Here is a 23,528-nt window from a genome sequence, read left to right as displayed (position 1 = left end):
CAAATGGGTCCATAAAACATTTTAATGTGAGACAAAAATAAAACACTTATAATTAAGAACATGCACATTTAAGAGCTAAAAAAAAAACAAGTCCCCATTATTTGGGGACAGATAAATGATCATGTGAGACAAAATCTTAGTCCACTGTCCCTAGTAAAGAAAGGGAAAGCGGCTGGAATACCTAGTCAGTTCAACTGAATGCATTCAACTGAAATGTGTCAAGAAAACATGGTAAAAATTAAGCTAAACAACAAATAGGCAGGGGAATCCAAGCTGTTGAACTGCACAGGTAAAATTGAGCGTAGCCTATTCACTTAGACATGTACATAAATACATTATATAGGCACATATGCCTTGTAATATCGACCAATAGTTAGTATCATACAAGTTGTTTTTTTACAAAAAGCTAGTCATAAGTTAAGATAATTACTCAAATTAACTTGTTGGTTTTTGTCAATAAATCTTTCCTTAACATGATAAAAAATATCTAAAAAACAAAGTGGGAACAGTCATGCAGTGTATCAGTCAGTATTTCCTGTGGGTGTTGTATTTTCCAAAAGGATCCAGTAGTGAGCTTTTGAGATTGTAAGGACAGAATCCAATGGATAGACTCTTATGGCCATTTAGACAGGTGAAACGAAAGGGCTCAAGTCTAGTTCTGAGAAGAAAAGATGAAACCATCTCTACATGTCCTGATAAAACAATATATTTTTTCTTATGTGCCTATAAAAAGAAAAGAGAAACTTAGTCATCATGGGAGGACTGTGGTTCTCAAAAGTTCACATGTAGATCAAGGTGCTATGATTCAAAATCCATCATACACAATAGCTAACTGTCTTGGTTGTCCAGATATCACTCATTTTATCAGCAAGGTAGCAGGTCGCAAAAACGAAAATGGGGATAATTGTTCCTAATCAAGGACATGCTACAATACCATACAGTTAATACAAAATGTCAGTGAGCATCATATCAACTACAGTACATATCCCAGAAAACCTGCCGTTCAACCTACACACCCCCAGTCCTATTGATATTGTATTGGACACAATCCTGGGGTGTATTCCTTAGTGGACACCGTAGCAAAAATCTTTTGTTATTGGACAAGTGCAGATTAATCCCTTGCCATTTTAGCTGTTTGGTTCCTAGCAAATACACCGCTGCTTATCAGTAGTACAAACCTTCTCTGGGGTTCATTTCCCCAATGCTATCCCTCATTAGCTTAGTGAGCAAATGTCGCATTAGTGCTGATGGCCACAAGGCTTTAGTAGCCATGCTTAATACAGCTGGGTTCCATAAGTATAATGGCAAACCTGACCATCTGCATATCAATTTTGACATGCAGTAGTCCTGTGTGAAATGACCTCATTTCTGTCATCACAAGGCAATACATAATAAATGAATATCATTTTATTGCATGAGAATACATAGGTTTAGCTGTCAATGTCAGTACATTAGCCACCATATTAAGATAATGGTACGTTTTGGAAACATATCTATTCCTATTAGTCAGTGCACATGCGTCTGTACCAAATCCTATAGTGGGCGTAAATATGTGTAGGACTGAGTCGAATGCTGGTCACCTTAGATATCGAGATGCCCTGTGGGCTGGTTAAAAATGCAGTCTGCCGTTCCTATATCCATTCCAGATAACACCAAATCCAAGATTGGAACGGAGGAGGAAATTGCGAAAAAAAGGTTTCAGATTTCTCCAATGAAGGTTCTGGTGGTAGTTAAAACAAATTAAAAATTAAAACAAAAACAGGTATGGGGACAGAAGGAACAAGACAAAAATCAAGAGACCAAAATCCTCCTACCTCCCTACCATCGTCAGCAAAAAATTCCACCACTTTCATTCAATGAGAAATCCAATGGGTGCTGCTGTTCTTTCTGACAGCATTCGACCAGGTGCTCAGGAGGAGCCGGGACAAAGAGATGGACAGAGAGCGAGCGAGCGAGCAAGGCAGGAGTCCTCACTGATAATAACAGTCTTTAGGTCTCAGTTCCTTGAGGTCTGGTTCCTTTGAGGCAATGACAACTTTTTGTGAGGGACTCTTGGCAATGAAGAGAAGCAACCAGCAGGGTCAAAATGCTTTGCATTTCAGTGTTACTGGGAAATATACACACGCATGAACAGGGGTTGTTTGAGGGAAGATTGTGAAGCGGTGTCCGTCTGCTCTATGGCCCGGCACTGTGTGGCTAAGTGTCTCTTAAATGTGTCAGAAGCCGAGACAGGCTGGGGACAGGAGAGGTGGCACGTCCTCCTCTAGGAATCCAGAGCTGTAATCCAAAGAGAGCCATGTGAGTGAAATCACCTTAAGTGTTCATTAATACGACATCAAATCTAACAGAGAAACAACAGGTGAAACGTCTTATAGGAGTGGGAACAGCTCTCATTTCAGACTGTTCTATCAACAACTTTGCTGAGTCCAGTTTTAAGACTTTCAACATTATCCACAGTTTACCACACCAATCCCTTGCTGAGGACTGTTTGACCTCTGACATTTGGATGGCCTACTAAATCAGGGCCCAGTAACCTTCTGTGTGGAGCTTACACTTATCTAACCCTCCAAGTATCAACTTGACTTTATGCTTAAATGTCTTCTTAAGCCATTTACTTTGTTTTTATTCTTATCTTATATTTCTTATTGTCACATTGTCAAGAAGGAACCTGCAAGTAAGCATTTAGTTGGAGTGTATCCTGTACATACAACTAGTAAAAACTTGAAAGCTGAACATTAAATATAAGGGAAATACCTAGTTAGTTGTGCATCTGAATGCATTCAACTGAAATGTGTCTTCCGCATTTAACCCAACCCCTCTGAATCAGGGAGGTGCAGAGGGCTGCCTTAATTGACATCCACGTCTTCGGCGCCAGGGAACAGTTGGTTAACTGCCTTGCTCAGGGGTAGAACGACATATTTTTAACTTGTCAGCTCTGGGATTTGATCCAGCCATTGTGCACATGCTTGGCGATATGATGGGGCGAATGGCCAATTGAGGCTCGCTATAGCTTCCAGCCCGTGCCGAATTGGCTGTTGATACCCATCAATACCTAGCATGCTGTCGGCTTGCTGCTCAAAAAAAAAAAAAAAATCCCAGTGTCGATGACCAACCGTTGGTGAATCAAGCATTTTATCGGCATCAATGGATTTAACTGGTGAGAGCTCCTGATTTTATTTTTCTGATTAGTCACCATGGGAAATGCCCTGCCATTATAGGATTTCTGAGTTATTTCCATTTCTCTTACCGTCTTGCGGCGAGTCTACGTTGATGTCCTCCGTTTCGTCTCTCATCTCTTCGTCCTTGTCCACTTCTTCCGCCAATTCGTTAGCTATGAGTTGCCTGGCCATCCTGATGTTGAGGCCCTCGTTGTAATGCATCTTCCTAATCATTTGAAACTGCTTCTTTTTCGCTGAGGGGGAGATAGTGAGTATGAGTGAGAGAGAAAGCTAGAGAAAGACAGAGAGAAGATCGTATGTGGTGCAGAGGGAGGCTAGGAGAGCCACAACTCAGACGTGTAAACATCACGATTCCTCCGTGTGGAGGAAATAGAGCGATAGAGCTACATTAGGGGAGGCTCAGATGGAGTGTTCAAAAGCTAAAAGGAGGGTTTCAGTTCAAAGAGAAGGGAGAGAGTTAACACGCTCATCCTCAAATGGTGCTTCAAGGACGAATACGTCAAACTATTTTTATGAGGATCCTGGCTGAACAGTTCCAGTAGAATCTAATCTACTTTCAAGGACATGGTTCAGAAATGAAAAACTTAAAAAAATATATATTAATAATAATTGCTTTCCAATTCAAGGGCATATAGCATCAAACTACTACACAGAGATTTTCAAAGCGGACTTGCAGACGCACACAGTGCTGTAAGAGGCAGGCAACTACTACTAGACATCAAGGTCACTGCAATCAATTCCCCTGTTTGTTCCAAGCACACATTTTATCCAACTAATTTTAAAGTAAAGTTATGTCTGATCAAAACTAAAGGCAACACCATTCAGGTAGAATTCTAAACCAACTCCATTCCGGTGCTTGCAGCATAAATAAAATAGGGGGCTGTGCATATTTACTGAGAGTTGGTCAACTGGAAAAAGGATTGAAGCAAAGGGTCTGTCCTGCGTGCTAGCCTTCAAGGGTACCACTATACTGGTAGATTCACACTGGAGGGAATAACTACTTCAAATTCAGGTCACTCATGCTTTTACAAATCTTTTAAAAAATGATCTAATATTAAATACATTTTATATAAGTTGATGGCCCATCTAACTCTAATGAATAGTATGGGTGAGTGCTTTTTACCAGGTCTCATACCCTATACACACAAAAGTATGTGGACACCCCTTCAAATTAGAGGATTTATCCATTTCAGCCACACTCGCTGCTGACAGATGTATAAAATCAAGCACACAGCCATGCAATCCATAGCAAAAACATTGGCAGTAGAATGGTTTTATAGGATGCCACCTTCCCAACAAGTCAGTTTGTCAAATTTCTGCCCTGCTAGAGGTGACCCAGTCACCTGAAGTTATTGTGAAGTGGAAACGTCTTGGAGCAACAACAGCTCAGCTGCGAAGTGGTAGGCCACACAAGCTCACAAAACAACTGCCGAGTGCTGAAGCGCATAAAAATTCTGTCTGTCCTCAGTTGCAACACCCACTACTGAGTTCAAAACTGCCTCTGGAAGCAACGTCAGAACTGTTCTTCAGGAGCTTCATGAAATGGGTTTCCATGGCTGAGCAGCCACACACAAACCTAAGATCACCATGCACAATGCCAAGCGTCGGCTGGAGAGTTAAAGCTCGCCGCCATTGGACTCTGGAGCAGTGGAAACGCGGTCTCTGTAGTTATGAAACACGCTTCACCATCTGGCAGTCCGATGGACGAATCTGGGTTTGGCGGATGCCAGAAGAACACTACCTGCCCAAATGCATAGTCCCAACTGTAAAGTTTGGTAAAGGAGGAATAATGTTCTGGAGCTGTTTTTCAAGGTTCAGGCTAGGCCCCTTAGTTCCAGTGAAGGGAAATGTTAACGCTACAGCATACAATGACATTCTCGACAATTCTGTGTTTCCAACTTTGTGGCAACAGTTTGAGGAAGGTCCTTTCCTGTTTCAGCATGACAATGCCCCCATGCACAAAGCGAGGTCCATACAAAAATGGTTTGTCGAGATCGATGTGGAAGAACTTGACTAGTCTGCACAGATCCCTGACCTCAACCCCATCGAACACCTTTGGGATGAATTGGAACAGACTGCGAGCCAGGCCTAATCTCCCAACATCAGTGCCCAACCTCACTAATGCTCATGGCTGAATGGAAGCAAGTCCCTGCAGAAATGTTCCAACATCTAGTGTAAAGCCTTCCCAGAAGAGTGGAGGCTGTTATAGCAGCAAAGAGGGGAGCAACTCCATATTAATGCCCATGATTTTGTAATGAGATGTTCGATGAGCAGTTGTCCACATACTTTTGGTAATGTAGTGTATACAAGGTTGCTATTACAGGTGCAAAAAAGCACCATATTTGCAATGTTCTATGGTATTGAACATTCTATTAAAGTTATGACGTGTCTGTCTGGACACCTAGTAAAGCAACCTACATGGTGATGACATCGACATCAACGTACCACACACGTTTCAGTATTTTGGAAGAATTTATATTTTCGGCTCTTGCTTCTCCCTGTACTGCAGAGATAAAAATGTGGGAAAGGGCTGAGGGAGACGTGTGGGTCTGGAGCCAAAATGGACCAGAGTCAACTGGAACAGTCTCCGGGAGTGAGCTCCGTTTGAACCATTGGCCGTGCTGAGCTGTGAGAATCCATTATTAGAGCACACAGGGCTTGACATGACAACACATGGAGAGGTCAGGGAAATGTCAGGGCCAGACACCCAATGGGAATAGAGACATGGTGGGGATGAGAGGAGGTCGACAAAGAGGGGGAAGAGGGAGACAGCCCACCTTGATCCTCTGGGGTTAGTTCATCTTCCTCTTCTTCACTACTCTCCTCCTCTCTCATGAAGCGCGGTTCCTTTCCCTCTGCTGCTGCCAATCTGGGGGGGGGGGGGGGGGGGGGAGAGAAAGTGAACCGAGCGAAGGAGCAATAGAAAGTGAGTGATTCAGTTTACATCTCTACTGTAAACTCAACTGGTTCGAAGATCAACAGAGGGCTCCTTAGAGCGAAATGCCATCTAGGCCTATACTCCATGTTAACGGCGGGACATCAAATGCCCTTGACCTCAAATAGTTCAAATCCAGATAATATACAAAGAGTACATTCTGTTATACAGTATATCAGTAGGCCCAGATCACTGCATAACTTCCCTCCTCTTATAGCAGGGGTGGGAAACATAGGCATTCAATCTGACCCGGGGGAGGTTTGAGTAAAAAAACTAGATAGAAAATGTAGAAATTATAATGGACCTATAAGTTTAAAAATAACTGCCCTTTCTCTGGTGGGCAAATTGCTATTGACAAACAAATTGTCCAGAAAATCTCTCAGCCCTCCGCTTAAATTTGAAATTCTGATGTGGCCCTCGATAAGTGTCAGAACCTTCCAAACCTTTGAGGAAGAATATCCTCCTCTCTCCCAGACCTATCCAGTCAGTGATGTTGACTTACTTTGTGGCCAGGTCGTCCACGTTGGGCACGTTGCCCTCTGAGTCGCTGTGCGCCCCTTCGTCCTCCACCATCCTGAGGAAGAGGGAGAGAGAAAAAGAGAATGAGTGAGGTAAAGTGAGAGGGGGAGGGAGAGAAGGACAGAACAGTGTCACAGGGGTGACCTATGCAGCGGCCTTGGCAGATTGCAGGGGGGGGTCATAACCCAGACAGGGCTAGGGCCCTATGAAACCTTAATATTTTCACCCAAATTCAATTTTTCTGAATTCTGTGATTTCCGATTTACACTAATTTTATTATCAGAAAGAGTGTCTAATAATGTGAATTAATAAAAAGTCAACCATTTAATAAGATATAACAGTACATTTGTAATGAAGCAACACAACATTGCACTATTTTTTATCAAGGCAAGTGTTTCATTATAAATGAAATCTATAGTATGTTGACAGAATTTGCAAAACAGCTTATCGCCTGACTCATAATAGTCCCTTGGGTATTGCTCTGCTCTGAATTTTGGGGTTAGGGTCAAAAAAATAAATAATAATTGAGGACTTTGCCCTCTCAGACAGCCTCTTCGACATGTTTCTCAAAGTGACAGCCAAGTTGTGAGTTGACGTATGGGTCCCACGCACGACCGACCCCCTCTCAAAATACCCCAATCGAAAACTGAATTATTTCTTTAGGCCTACTTCTCTGTAATTTTACAATTATGAAATCGTTTAGGTTCCTACAATAATTACGACTACATATATACATATACATAATCTTTCAGACAAAATATGGAAAATTCTGCAATATTCCACGTTTTACAGTTGATTCCATTTTTATTACCAAATTCTGCGATTCCATCCGTGTTTTCCACATCACGGAAATCTTAGAGCCCTACAAGGGCAGAAACTCATTCCACCCGCTGAACCTGCACTGCCACACTGCTTCATGGGAACTGAGGTCTCTAATCTAAAGTGAACATATTATGTACAAAAATTATCAATCCAGAGTCATCTCTTTTCATACTCACACTAGTCATGTTCACACTGCACTTAGCCTGGGGTTAAAACGCCCAGTGCAGTCAAAAACGTGATTTTCCTGTACTTTATATACATTTCCACACTACGCGGTTGGAATAATACTGTGCAATTGTTAAAATTAGGATTATGCCCTTTTAGTGGAAAAGTGGTTTGAAAAGACTGCCTGACAATTAAGTCCGTTTTGGTGGGGTGGCGTTTTGGCCTGTCTGGTGATATAAGACCAATAAGAAAGAGTTCCAAACCTCTCTGCCAACAACAGTTTTCAGTTTTCCCCTCCCAGCAAAATTCTTGCTTGAAAAATTGCTCTTTGCTAAGAACCCATTTTTGTTTCTTTTTGACCATTTCAACTGAAAACAAATCACAATAAAGGTACTTAATTGTTACCCAGATATTGAGATGAAAATGGCTGCATTGGACATTTAAACTCTCTAAATGGTTAAATTTATTAAAATAGATGCCATTGTGGCAATAATTTGTGAGTACTATCATCCTTAACTGAAATGTTGAATTATTTTGACATATTAAATAATTTTATATTGTGCCAATTTCCCTAATGTGGACAGTTGGGCCAGTCACCGAAAGGTAGCAGGTTTGAATACCCGGACAGACAAGGTGAAAATGCCCCCTGAACAAAGCACTTAACCCTAATGTGCTCAAGAGGTGCCGTACTACTATGGCTGACCCTGTAAAACAACACATTTCACTGCACCTATCTGGTGTGTGACAATTAAAAACAATTTGTTATTGCACCACAAAGTGGCTTTACACATTCCTTTTACCTCAGATTGGTGATGTGAATATAAAAGTCAGCCTGTAACATTGCCCCTTACACCATGCCCAAACCAGATGCACCTTGTGAGCGAGCGTTGCAAAATAAATTTACACATACATGTTATTCAATCATTGCGCCAACGAGTGTCTGTGTTGCCAGGCGCTAAAATAGAAGTGGGTTCTATTTGTGACGCAGAACACGCTGCAAGTCCTGCCGCTCCCATCTCATCATTGGTTTTTAGAAGCATAAACCCACGTACCATCTTCTCATTGGTTTTTAGGAACATATACCCAAGTGGGTGATTGAAAGATGAACAGAAGTCAATTATGGTAATGCACCTTATTATGAACGTTAGTTACCAAATCACCATATAAAGTCCAAAGAAGAAAAAGAAGCATGAAAGGAGGAGAGATGACTAAACCCGATTCGGTTGACGGTTTTATGTGGATTAATTGTCGGAGTAGAGGACCTTGTACATTTCAGGTAAAATAACAACTCAATGTTTATATCCCAGGACAAATTAGCTAGCAACAGCAAGCTAGCTAGCTCGCTAAATAGGACAAATTAGCTAGCAACTGCAAGCTAGCTAGCTAAATTGCCATAAATGTTTAATGTTTTCAAACTGTCCCCAAATTAATAGAATTGGTTCAGAATATGTTTTGATATTTCAACCCTCATGTCGTGATCGCGTTTCGTGTGGGGGGACAAAATTAATTTGTGCGCGTCCGGTTCGGGAATGGTGTCAGTGTCATTCAAACATACTTTTTGTTTTGTTTTATCTTTGACCGTCATTTCCCTCCCCCAGCAACTCCACTCCCACTTGTCTCCAATTCCACATTCCAACCCCTCAGCCCATCCCACTTTTCTACACACCATACACCTTTAAACTATGTTGTGATGTATAACATACAATTTGAATCTAATCTAATACAATCCACAGATTGCGAGTTGAAGATAATTACTAACACTCTTAGTAAAAGTATTTGACTGACCGGGTCTCTCCGGATCTCCCGACAATACTATTTCTAGGGTCAATTTTAGATCAAAGTTATGCATTTTTCAGCCATTCCAGAACCTGAGACCAGAAACAGGCTACCTGAGGGCAATACCAAAACAAATGGTCTATTGATTCTGTATCCTCACAACAGAGCTGTGATGATTGTGTGCCTGCAGAGCTGTGATGACTGTATGGCCCAAATATTCAAAATGTATGCAACAATTTTAGCTGAAAAGCACAGTCTTGAATCTTGATCAACTCATACCATGGAATCGGTACATCAAAAATCTCTTACCAACTATTTTGCAATCTGTATGGCACAGCTGTCAACATCCTGGTCCTCAAATTAAACTGGTATACTTCCCTATTTTTTATTCCTCTGCCAGTTTTGATCCTTTATATTATACCTCCTCCCACTGCCACCTGCTGCCTCTATTTTTGGGGTAATGCTGTAATCAATTGATTGTAATCTTGGATTGAGCAGACCTTCCCGGACAATTCTATATAAGACATAACTCTACCATTCCAATTTATAATACCCTTTAAAAACAAAATACTATTTTCAAACACTTTCACATCAATACAGGTATTTTATCAACCAGCACACTTGAGTTCATCCATAATATTTTTTGTAATATTTATTCTCTTTTCAGGGGGATGAAATTGAAATTGTAGCCAGCTCGTTTGGAAAAGAGATACACTTTGAAAAATGCTTAATTTATCTGCACAAAAAGCAAAAAGGCCATTTTGAAACACTGGATGAGCTTTTCTTGGTAATCTACTTAAGAACCATTTAGGGTTCAAGTAAAACTTGTCTAAGTGAAGCATTTAGAGAGACGTTTAGTGCTTTTATATTTAAATCATCTCAACCTGCCCAGTTCATATTCATTTTACATATATATAAAAGCACACTTTATCATGTCTGGTTTAGTATCTAATATGATTTGAAAAAACGAATCACCAGGAATAGGCAGCGCCATAAGTGAGTGAGTAAACTGAGATTTGACTAAGTAGTTAATCAGGTAAGTTTTCCATAAATAGACAGGCAAACATGGACACCTTTGTTTTTAAGCCTTGGCTTTCTAATCTTCTGTTGTTATTTGACCTGATTTTAAAAGCTAGCATTTCAATGGCCGTTACAAATACATATAGTGACAGCGGACACCCTTGTTTAACTCCTTATAACAATTCAAAACTAGAAGTAGCCTCTATTTACTATTTTACACCTGGGGTTGCTATATATTACTTATACCCATTTTATAAAGAGACTCACCAAAATTGAAAAAATAATCCAGGCATTTATAAATAAAATTCAGTCTTACTTTATCAAAGGCCTTTTTTTAAATCCGCTATAAATACCAGGCCTGGCTTTTTAGATGTTTTGTGTTGTTCTAGATTATCTCCAATGTATCGTCCATGTAAAAAAAAACTTTCGATCAGGATGAACAATAACTGGTAAAAACCTTTTTAATTCTGAGTGCTATGCAGCTTGTATTTTTCGCTAGCCAATACTCCCGGTCGGTATTCAAGAGCATGTTGTGTCTTAACCGATGGTGGGCACAACACTAAAACCTCAGATGCTGTAAAATAGAGTCGAAGCTACAACATATGAGGATCCAGAGACAGCAGCGGGGTCAAACTGTTCGAACTCAGTTCCTACATTTTAAACCAGTTGCCATGATAAGTGTTTTGTTGTTGTGCACTGTCTTTTTTTGTTGTAACAGCTACTGTAAATTGGACAATAATTGGACAATAACAATAATTTAAGCTTTCTGCCCACATAAGACATGTCTATGTCCCGGGAATTGGCTGTTTACAACGTCATTCTAGTCACATTATCGCAATTTGAGCAACAGCTGCCCCGGTTTAAGGACACTGAGCCGTAGAGCTAAAAAAAATGTCAATTTGTTTTATTAGAAAACTTTTTCTCAACTGTTTATCTTTTCCAGTGATGAGGACAAAGATTTCTCATGGTATGGTGGTATATGCAAAACAGGTGAACACCTTTATCTCTTGAATGGTTTTGGCATTCAGGTCCAAAAAGTAACATTGAGTACTTCTACAATGGGCAAATATTTATGGAAGGTTTCATTCAAAGGGGTGCTGTCAAAAAGTGATTGAATTCAAATTCAGCCTCGTCTCAGGATGGTAAGTTGGTGGTTGAAGATATCCCTCTAGTGGTGTGGGGGCTGTGCTTTGGCAAAGTGGGTGGGGTTATATCCTTCCTGTTTGGCCCTGTCCGGGGGTGTCCTCGGATGGGGCCACAGTGTCTCCTGACCCCTCCTGTCTCAGCCTCCAGTATTTATGCTGCAGTAGTTTATGTGTAGGGGGGCTAAGGTCAGTTTGTTATATCTGGAGTACTTCTCCTGTCCTATTCGGTGTCCTGTGTGAATCTAAGTGTGCGTTCTCTAATTCTCTCCTTCTCTCTTTCTTTCTCTCTCTCTCTCAGAGGACCTGAGCCCTAGGACCATGACCCAGGACTACCTGACATGATGACTCCTTGCTGTCCCCAGTCCACCTGGCCGTGCTGCTGCTCCAGTTTCAACTGTTCTGCCTTATTATTATTATTATTATTATTATTCGACCATGCTGGTCATTTATGAACATTTGAACATCTTGGCCATGTTCTGTTATAATCTCCACCCGGCACAGCCAGAAGAGGACTGGCCACCCCACATAGCCTGGTTCCTCTCTAGGTTTCTTCCTAGGTTTTGACCTTTCTAGGGAGTTTTTCCTAACCACCGTGCTTCTACACCTGCATTGCTTGCTGTTTGGGGTTTTAGGCTGGGTTTCTGTACAGCACTTTGAGATATCAGCTGATGTACGAAGGGCTATATAAATACATTTGATTTGAAATGGATTTACCCTCTAACATGAATCCAAAACACTTTTCGGCACAGTTCTATCTGTTCCCAATACTGGGAAGCAATTTTTGCAGTCTCTGGGTAACTATGTCCTTACCTGTTCATGAGAATGAATGGAGCAACTCACCTGTTGTAGGGTGTGCTAGGCTCATCGATCTTCATCATCCCGTAGTCCTTGTCTGCCGGGTGGTACGTTGCCAGTATGTTCATCTCATCCCATTTCTGTGACTTCTTCCTGAAAGAATGGGACCAGAGAGGAGAGCTCAGGGTGGCATTTAAAACCAACCAAAGATATTACACTAGAGACCTGTCACATTTAATATAGGACTCCACTGTGCCCCAGTTCTCACTCCCGTTGTGTATTTTGGAAACAAACATGGCAATTAAATAATAACGGTCTCATTCCCTGCAATTGAATTAGTAATTGTTCGGAAATTTACGATGGCCTTGTACAGAGGTGGTTCACATCACCTTCAGGATAATGCTGAGGGTGACTGAATGAGTGGGTGTGTGGAGGAAGTGCTTTTCCTTCAGGTGTGAATGAGGTCAGGAGACTAGTCTATTCTGACACTGAACTCAAGGTACATTTTTGGGGAAAGAACAAGAAGAAGTTGTGGCCCTAGGAGAAGGTAGAAGTTGGCACTACCCGAACATACAGGGTCAGACATTTAATTCCCTTAATGGTTAAGGTTAGGACTAAGCAACTAAGGGTAGTGTATTCTGACCCTAGATCTGTGGTTAAAGGTAACTTCTTCCTCGAATGTACTTTCCGAGGTACAAATTGTAGGCTCTCTGGGATTCTGGTTGGAGTCCTCTTTATCATCACAGTCTGGACTCAGAGACTGTGCCAAATACAGCCGTTAAATTGTCTCTGCTGGCGCTCCCCTCTTCTGTCATAAAGCAGCCTTGCGGGCGTGTTAATGGAGGGAGAGGCCTTCCATCATGAGCGAGAAAGGCAGGGGGGAGAGGGCAATAAATCTACTACCTGCTGCAGTAATCCTGTAGAGCTTCCCCTAGCTGCTAACTCACACAGACACCTCTCCCACATGCGCACACAGGTTCTCAATAAGTCAGGCGCACAGCAGGCAGTTTGACTGTGTCGATGGCACTGGGGACATGCCCTGTCCTGCTGTGTCTCAGACTAACATGTCAAATCATTGGATATGGCACATATGCATACTGCTCAGTTAGGCTATTGTACCTCAGCAAGCCGGACTCTAAAAGGGGATACCTAGTTAGTTGTACAACAACGCATTCAACTGAAATGTGTCTTCCGCATTTAACCCAACCCCTCTGAATCAGAGAGGTGCTGGGGCCTGCTATAAATCAACATTCATGTCTTTGGCGCCCGGGGAACAGTGGGTTAACTGCCTTGCTCAGGGGCAGAGCGACAGATTTTTACCTTGTCAGCTCGTTGATTCAATCCAGCAACCTTTCGGTTACTAGTCCAACACTCTAACCACTAGGCTAAGCAATGTTTCATAATATGTAGGCCTATATCCCATGGGATGCATGACAGGAAAAACACTTTCACTACACAATAGATTGTCAGACTTATCAGATCTATATCTGGGTGATTACAGCAGTATGGGTGTTACATTTGCACTCAAAATCACAACTTTGACATACAAAATAGAAACAAAACGTTTGATGTGTATTGTACCACTTGGGGGGAGTGTATACCCCAAAAAGGGGACTTCTACATATGGGCATGTTGGAGAAATAAAGCTTAAAATGGACAGATGTTATGGATGTTTCATGACATGGGCAAACTTTTTGGGGGAAACTGAACATGTGACTCGTTTCAGGAAAACAGGCATATGTCGTGCGTCATTGCTTCACAGGAGCACCATTTGAACGTAAACTTTTTTTAAATTTGTATCTAAATGCATTTTTGGGCAGAAATGCCTTCTGGAAAATGTGAACATGTGCCTTAAGAACAAACTTGTATGCCGTCTGTAAATATGAATAAAATTGTTAAATAACGAGCCTAGTTGGTTTAGCCATGGAAAAAGTCAGCAACCTTCTCGCTAACCATGATTGGCTGAGATAATGAGTGGGCTGGATATGCCGAGAGATGAGTTCGGATTCATCTGCCATGTAGCACACGTCGGTCTATAATAGGAGCTGGTCAGTATGTTTAGGTAATCCTCTCTAAGGCTGCTTTTTTGAAAGATATCACATAGTAGAACTGCATAAGTGTTGCTCTCCACTTTCAGGAGGACCGAGTTTTGAAATCAGTGGAATTAGAGTATGAGTATGATAATTCTGCCGTTTGATTGCAAATATGCAGACGAAAATGTGCAGTCGAAAAGAGAACACTGGTGTTGTATAAAACACTTTTATCCAGATTATATCTTCAAACTAAGGGCAACCATGAAATCTGTGACAGAGGGAGAAGCATCCATCCATGTAAAACAGGTAAGAGAGTCTAGCTAGCTACATTTTCAGATATTACATGTTTCTAAACGTCAGTTAGTGTACCGTTAGCTAGCTAACGTTAGCTGGGTGACTAGCTAACATTAGGTGTATGATCTGTGTAGTAATATTATTCGTATCTCAGCGCTATTTGCATTGCTAGTTATAGCCTAATATTAGCTAGCTAACATTGAACCTGGTTGGTTAGCTACCTGCAGATTCATGCAAGGTATTAACAATATGAGTTGTGATTAATTATTTTGCTAGACGTAAATAGACGTAGCTGGTAAATTCGCTCTGGCTAGCTACTCCGATTTCAGAGCCCTCTCGTCCGAGTGTGCCGGAGCGCAGAATAACTAACGAATTTACAAATGCTCAACACCCAGTGTTGGCCAGTGTCAGTAAACGTTGCCAAAAAAAAGGGTAATTCAAAATTATTGCCAGCAGCACAGTTGCAGTCACCAACACTCTGGATAACATAAAAACAGCCTAACCAGCTCTGCTAGGGCGAGTAAAATGGTCAGCGTGAGCTGTTCTCTCATTTGTGTCTGGATGTAGCTATCAAGCTAGCCAATGTTAGCTTAGGTGCTTGACTGTTGTTAGGTCAGAGCGCTCGGATCAACCCTACGTTTCAGCCAGAGCATCCAGTGTGCACTTCGAGAGCGAAACGCTCTGAATTTACAAACAGACAATCTGACAACGCTCTGATTTTACAAACGCCCAGAGCACACTCTGGCATTCCAGATGAAAAATGTACGAACACAACCGTAGTATAAACCAGCCTTTAGTCTTGGAATCTTTGGTTGTTTAGTACATAGCCTGACATGTAAAGCCTTAAAGAGATGGGTGGGGCTAAAGCTTAGGAGGGTGTGAACGATGCTGAACGGGTGTAGACAAAGAAGAGCTCTCCAGTAGGTACCAAAACATTCAAGGGCCATTTTCTCAAACATTTACATGTAACAAATATGAAATACAAAACAATTGTGAAATTGAATTAAACAATGTATGTTGATGATAATATGATGTACAATATTAAATGATGTTTCTATATGATAACAACCTAATATATTTTATATGCCATAAAAAAACAAGTTTAAGTTTCACAAATTCATTTTAATTAACTTAATCATTATGACACACCTCACTATTGTCATTGGTTGCACTAATTGCACTGTTTGTCTTCATAACCTGGTTCAAGTAATCATGACATTACCCTGAGAAAGGCACAGTGATGCCGAAACATAGGTATATACCCATTCAATTGATGGGAGTTTATACATGATGTGCAACTTTATTTTGATATTTCATTTAACTATCTATCATAAGCAGGGTTCCAGACCGCGACCATTTAGTCACATTTTGCAACCCTTTAACTTGGCTGTGCGATTTACATGTTTTACCCGTTGCACTTGTGCAAGCTGCACATTCTACCTGGTCAATTCCGAGCCCATTGGGGAATTCCAGCAATGTGACAACTAATAAAAAAATACAACTAGCACAGCTCAAAAACCACACGGAATCTGGCAAAAATTACTTTATCACTCTTTGAGGACAACTCATAGAAGACAGCCAGCTACATTTAAGTGTTGCATTTTCATTGAAGCTGGTCGCCAATGCAGTAAGTGTAATTCACTAAAGTGAATTTCACTAAAATGATTTTTCAACGCAGATACCGATTACTGGAGGACCAAAAAAAGCAGATACCGATTAATCGGCTGATTGTTTTTATATAAAAACAATAATAATGACAATTACAACAATACTGAATGAACACTTATTTTAACTTAATATAATACATCAATAAAATAAATGTAGTCTCAAATAAATAATGAAACCTGTTAAATTTGGTTTAAATAATGCAAAAACAAAGTGTTGGAGGATAAAGTAAAAGTGCAATATTTGCCATGTAAAAAAGCTAACGTTTAAGTTCCTTGCTCAGAACATATGAAAGCTGGTGGTTCCTTTTAACATGAGTCTTCAATATTCCCAGGTAAGACATTTTAGATTGTAGTTATTATAGGAATTATAGGACTCTCGCTCTCTATGCCATGTGTATTTCATATACCTTTAACTATTGGATGTTCTTATAGGCACTATAGTATTGCCAGCCTAATCTCAGGAGTTGATAGGCTTGAAGTCAAACAGTGCAATGCTTGAAGCACAGCGAAGAGCTGCTGGCAAATGCAGGAAAGTGCTGTTTGAATGAATGCTTACGAGCCTGCAGCTGCCATCCACTACTCAGTAAGAACGCTCTATCAAATATCATCTAATTTTAGTCATTGTCAATTTAGCACAAGGTTCATTAGGCTGTAACAACAAAAAAACAGCATTCAGAATGAATTTTCGTAGTGTGACCTGATAACTATTATGAACATTTTGCCGAAACCGATTGTGAACACAAATATGTAACTGATACTAGTGGGGGGATAACACATTGACAAATAATTTTGTTTGGGTGTAGGGTGGGTCAGATTTAGACTGTCATCTTGTCTTCAGGAGACTATTTTAAAATCAGGTCTTTCACAATAGCTGATGGGAATTGTTCTAATGACTAGGCCTATCTCCTACAATGGGCAAAAAACAAATATTGACTAATGCATCTTACCTCAAATATCCTGTTATGTCATTTTAGCATTGTGCACAAGCTGCTACGCATAAATGCCTTGTCTATGTAAGATGATAGCCACGTTTTGCAAATCAGCCTCAACCACCTATAGATTGATATTAATTTGATTATTCTTGAATGTGGGGTAATTTGCCACATTAACATATTCAAACCACCAGTAGTTGAGAAAAACAGATCAGGGGTTGGTGGCCAAAACTCTTGAAGAACCACCATCTAGGCAGAATTTTCTACAGTCTTAATTTATAGGGATAGTTCACCCAAATAAATTACATATTTACATGTTATGAACAAGGAGTGACTGTAATTCATCCTATGGTTAGCCACTGCCACCAACCATTAATATGACCATATTCTAACCAAAAAAACGATGTAATTCAATGACCCCCATTGAACATACTCTAAATGTCATGCCCAAATAGTAAACACAAACCAAGTCGTCAGAGTTTTGAGTGTGTATAGACGGGTTGGTTGTTTAACAACAAAACCAACCCATGCTCAACTATGGGGCAAAACAGACAGGGTTGGCTTAGATTGTTGACATGTATACTATACTTAATCTACAATGTTTATTGAAAACAAATACATTTGCACAATGAGCACTTGTCTCAAATACATAGTTACAGTTGTTAGTTAGAGATTTTTTAAAATGTTTTAAAAAATCAAGAACAAGATTTTTTTTTAAACTAGCTGAGCCAAATCACCTACAATTCCCCACATGGCAGCTTCTTGTCATTTTTGCTAGCTATCTGGCCATCAAGAAACACAACAACACATGGGCTTCTGCACCATTGAAGCGTGCGCATCGTTTGTGACTGTCAGCTAACCCATCTATTCAACTTTAAAAGAATCCTGCTGACCTGTGATTTAAAAAATATGGAATATTCCACCCTGGACATAAGCCATGTGAAAATTAGCTTTAAAAACAGTTTAATAACCGGGCGCTCTAGAAAGAGCTCCTGCAGCAGCCTATTCATTCAACTCCCCTATTCTAAATAGGGACGTAGTTTTTTTGCTGGTAAAAATGGCTGTGCCAAATGCCAACTGCAGGTCAACCAGCCCATTCACCAACCTTTAACAAGTTGCCTGATGACAGACACATTTACACTTGTTTACAGGTCAGAAGCCGGATAAGATTTTAGATACTTTAGCATTTTCTCAGCTGATAAGCAGACATTGGGCTTGTTGCTAACTATCTAACGTATTGGGCAAAATAACTAGTAAATTGGTTAGCAAATATTAACTGGCACGGTAACGTTAGCCAACTAACGTTGTAACAGCCATAGAAAGAACGAGACGAAGAAATCAGAAAAGCAAGCATGACAACTTACTAGCTAACTGGCTAATTATGTGCAACCCCTGGAACATTGCTGACGACGTTTACAAGTCTATACCGTTTTTAGTCAGTCAGGGCAGCACCCAAGCCTAACAAACTGGAATAGCTAACTTAGCTAACCTTAGATACCTAATCTGACTGTCCGTGTCAAGACTGTAAGCTAGCTAACTGACTATATACTCACTGTGGGTCATCCTCCAGAAGTCCAAGCGCCGCTTGTTCTGAAGTCTCTACTGGTACTTCTTCGGACGGGCCCACTTTGATGCCTGTCCCGCTGTTCTTGTTCTTCAGAATACCTTTTATCAGCCGGGAAGCTGCCATTCCACATGCGCTAGGTCACTGGCGGGGTCGTCAATGTTCAAAACTGGCTGGTACGCGCAGCACCTCTATTTAGTAAACTTTGCTTTTATGATTCAAAAAGCAGAACCCGACAAAGCTGCAACTCCGCCTGCACTTCAAACTCCTGGTTAACTTGTAAACACACGCTATAGCTGTGATAGCTGAAACTATTGAAACTACTGGCATGTCCCAGACTCCGCCGGTGCGCTTTTTTGTCTGTGTGTGGCCACTGGCGGTAAAAAATATATATATATATATATATATATATATATATAATTATTTTTTAAATAAAAAAAGCATCTGTCGCCGAAACTTCTTATTTTGTAATCATCGCGAGAATATATGGAAATACACTAGTATCAAAGTTCATGGACATTCAGATAAGATACATGTCTCGACCCAGCCATAACAATGGGAGTCGTTGTCCACAAAGCGGCACCGCGGGCTGTCTAGCTCCCGCCTATCCTTTCTTTGGATTGGTGGATACATCTCATTATTGTAATACATTTTTGAATATTTGATTAGGGTTGTCAACCTCCTCACCTCTTATGTCATGAATAGACAACTCCGATATAAAGTGTTTTTTTCTCAAAATTGTCGGGATGTCACGTGCACTACGTTTTATAGGCTCATCACTATGAGACAATTTGCAAATTCTAAAATCAATCTCTCTTTCTCGCTCTCTCTCTCTATATATATACTGTAATGACCTGACTAGATCATAAAGGAACAATTGTCCAGACAGAGGATGGAGTTTACGAATTGACGGTTTATTAAACCAACTTTACACAGGCAACTGTTTGGCCAATCGTGACCTTCTCTTGTAAGAGAGAGAGAACAAAGGCTAAACCTTGTCTTAACTTCCAATGCTCCATCCCCCTGCCCAATCCCCCTCTACGCCACTCCGCCAACCGCCAGGACGCCAGGCATCAGAACATTCCAGGCATTCCCGTGATTGGCAGATAGCAGGTTGATTGGCATGTCGGACCCTGCGAACACTGGGTACTAAGTACAACACAACCACCTACTAGCCTAACACATAACACACAAGCTGTCTGTGCGGGTTGCTACAATACATATAAACATAAAAAAATAATGAAACTTGCTTGCTAAAATATTATATATATATATATATATACAGTGGGGCAAAAAAAAATATTTAGTCAGCCACCAATTGTGCAAGTTCTCCCACTTGAAAAGATGAGAGAGGCCTGTAATTTTCATCATGCTGGAACATGCTTAACACCCCAGCCATCCTACAATCTAAACTTGATGCCCTCAATCTCACACAAATTATCAATGAACCTACCAGGTACCTCCCCAAAGCCTTAAACACGGGCACCCTCATAGATATCATCCTAACCAACTTCCCCTCTAAATACACCTCTGCTGTCTTCAACCAAGATCTCAGCGATCACTGCCTCATTGCCTGCATCCGTAATGGGTCAGCGGTCAAACGACCTCCTCTCATCACTGTAAAACGCTCCCTGAAACACTTCAGCGAGCAGGCCTTTCTAATCGACCTGGCCGGGGTATCCTGGAAGGATATTGACCTCATCCCGTCAGTAGAGGATGCCTGGATATTTTTAAAAAATGCCTTCCTAACCATCTTAAATAAACATGCCCCATTCAAGAAATTTAGAACCAGGAACAGATATAGCCCTTGGTTCTCCCCAGACCTGACTGCCCTTAACCAACACAAAAACATCCTATGGCGTTCTGCATTAGCATCGAACAGCCCCTGTGATATGCAGCTGTTCAGGGAAGCTAGAAACCATTATACACAGGCAGTTAGAAAAGCCAAGGCTAGCTTTTTCAAGCAGAAATTTGCTTCTTGCAACACTAACTCAAAAAAGTTCTGGGACACTGTAAAGTCCATGGAGAATAAGAACACCTCCTCCCAGCTGCCCACTGCACTGAAGATAGGAAACACTGTCACCACTGATAAATCCACCATAATTTAACATTTCAATGCTTTCCACCTGGCTACTCCTACCCCTGTCAACAGCACTGCACCCCCAACAGCAACTCGCCCAAGCCTTCCCCATTTCTCCTTCTCCCAAATCCATTCAGCTGATGTTCTGAAAGAGCTGCAAAATCTGGACCCCTACAAATCAGCCGGGCTAGACAATCTGGACCCTTTCTTTCTAAAATTATCTGCCGAAATTGTTGCCACCCCTATTACTAGCCTGTTCAACCTCTCTTTCGTGTCGTCTGAGATTCCCAAAGATTGGAAAGCAGCTGCGGTCATCCCCCTCTTCAAAGGGGGGGACACTCTTGACCCAAACTGCTACAGACCTATATCTATCCTACCATGCCTTTCTAAGGTCTTCGAAAGCCAAGTCAACAAACAGATTACCGACCATTTTGAATCTCACCATACCTTCTCTGCTATGCAATCTGGTTTCAGAGCTGGTCATGGGTGCACCTCAGCCACGCTCAAGGTCCTAAACGATATCTTAACCGCCATCGATAAGAAACATTACTGTGCAGCCGTATTCATTGATCTGGCCAAGGCTTTCGACTCTGTCAATCACCACATCCTCATCGGCAGACTCAACAGCCTTGGTTTCTCAAATGATTGCCTCGCCTGGTTCACCAACTACTTCTCTGATAGAGTTCAGTGTGTCAAATCGGAGGGTCTGTTGTCCGGACCTCTGGCAGTCTCTGGGGGTGCCACAGGGTTCAATTCTTGGACCGACTCTCTTCTCTGTATACATCAATGAGGTCGCTCTTGCTGCTGGTGAGTCTCTGATCCACCTCTACGCAGACGACACCATTCTGTATACTTCCGGCCCTTCTTTGGACACTGTGTTAACAACCCTCCAGGCAAGCTTCAATGCCATACAACTCTCCTTCCGTGGCCTCCAATTGCTCTTAAATACAAGTAAAACTAAATGCATGCTCTTCAACCGATCGCTACCTGCACCTACCCGCCTGTCCAACATCACTACTCTGGACGGCTCTGACTTAGAATACGTGGACAACTACAAATACTTAGGTGTCTGGTTAGACTGTAAACTCTCCTTCCAGACCCATATCAAACATCTCCAATCCAAAGTTAAATCTAGAATTGGCTTCCTATTTCGCAACAAAGCATCCTTCACTCATGCTGCCAAACATACCCTTGTAAAACTGACCATCCTACCAATCCTCGACTTTGGCGATGTAATTTACAAAATAGCCTCCAATACCCTACTCAACAAATTGGATGCAGTCTATCACAGTGCAATCCGTTTTGTCACCAAAGCCCCATATACTACCCACCATTGCGACCTGTACACTCTCGTTGGCTGGCCCTCGCTTCATACTCGTCGCCAAACCCACTGGCTCCATGTCATCTACAAGACCCTGCTAGGTAAAGTCCCCCCTTATCTCAGCTCGCTGGTCACCATAGCATCTCCCACCTGTAGCACACGCTCCAGCAGGTATATCTCTCTAGTCACCCCCAAAACCAATTCTTTCTTTGGCCGCCTCTCTTTCCAGTTCTCTGCTGCCAATGACTGGAACGAACTACAAAAATCTCTGAAACTGGAAACACTTATCTCCCTCACTAGCTTTAAGCACCAACTGTCAGAGCAGCTCACAGATTACTGCACCTGTACATAGCCCACCTATAATTTAGCCCTATCAACTACCTCTTTCCCAACTGTATTTTATTTATTTATTTATTTTGCTCCTTTGCACCCCATTATTTTTATTTCTACTTTGCACATTCTTCCATTGCAAAACTACCATTCCAGTGTTTTACTTGCTATATTGTATTTACCTTGCCACCATGGCCTTTTTGCCTTTACCTCCCTTCTCACCTCATTTGCTCACATTGTATATAGACTTGTTTATACTTTATTATTGACTGTATGTTTGTTTTACTCCATGTGTAACTCTGTGTTGTTGTATCTGTCGAACTGCTTTGCTTTATCTTGGCCAGGTCGCAATTGTAAATGAGAACTTGTTCTCAACTTGCCTACCTGGTTAAATAAAGGTAAAATAAATAAATAGGTACACTTCAACTATGACAGACAAAATGAGAGAGAAAAATTCCAGAAATTCACATTGTAGGATTTTTAATGAATTTATTTGCAAATTATGGTGGAAAATAAGTATTTGGTCAATATCAAAAGTTTATCTCAATACTTTGTTATATACCCTTTGTTGGCAATGACAGAGGTCAAACGTTTTCTGTAAGTCTTCACAAGGTTTTCACACACTGTTGCTGGTATTTTGGCCCATTCCTCCATGCAGATCTCCTCTAGAGCAGTGATGTTTTGGGGCTGTTGCTGGGCAACACGGACTTTCAACTCCCTCCAAAGATTTTCTATGGGGTTGAGATCTGGAGACTGGCTAGGCCACTCCAGGACCTTGAAATGCTTCTTACGAAGCCACTCCTTTGTTGCCCGGGCGTGTGTATGGGATCATTGTCATGCTGTAAGTCCCAGCCACGTTTCATCTTCAATGCCCTTGCTGATGGAAGGAGGTTTTCACTTAAAATCTCACGATACATGGCCATTCATTCTTTCCTTTACACGGATCAGTCG

The 23,528-nt window shown here is 41.3% G+C and overlaps 1 protein-coding gene across 1 annotated transcript; it reads right to left on the bottom strand.

The window, feature by feature from the left end:
* Window positions 1–8: 8 nt before the first annotated feature.
* On the bottom strand, window positions 9–19,430 carry LOC139408968 (protein phosphatase inhibitor 2-like). The gene is made up of 6 exons (XM_071153501.1): window positions 18,836–19,430; window positions 12,402–12,509; window positions 6,617–6,688; window positions 5,957–6,048; window positions 3,248–3,412; window positions 9–2,277 (listed from the first exon to the last, which is right to left on the bottom strand). Exons 1-6 carry the CDS (start codon window positions 18,970–18,972, stop codon window positions 2,264–2,266), a joined length of 588 nt encoding a protein of 195 aa, XP_071009602.1. The 5' UTR covers window positions 18,973–19,430; the 3' UTR covers window positions 9–2,263.
* Window positions 19,431–23,528: the final 4,098 nt, after the last annotated feature.

The sequence above is a fragment of the Oncorhynchus clarkii genome, chromosome 5, assembly GCF_045791955.1.
Source record: "Oncorhynchus clarkii lewisi isolate Uvic-CL-2024 chromosome 5, UVic_Ocla_1.0, whole genome shotgun sequence".
Classification (NCBI taxonomy): domain Eukaryota; kingdom Metazoa; phylum Chordata; class Actinopteri; order Salmoniformes; family Salmonidae; genus Oncorhynchus; species Oncorhynchus clarkii.
Note: the sequence above shows the minus strand (reverse complement) of the source record. Positions and strands in the feature narration are given on the sequence as shown.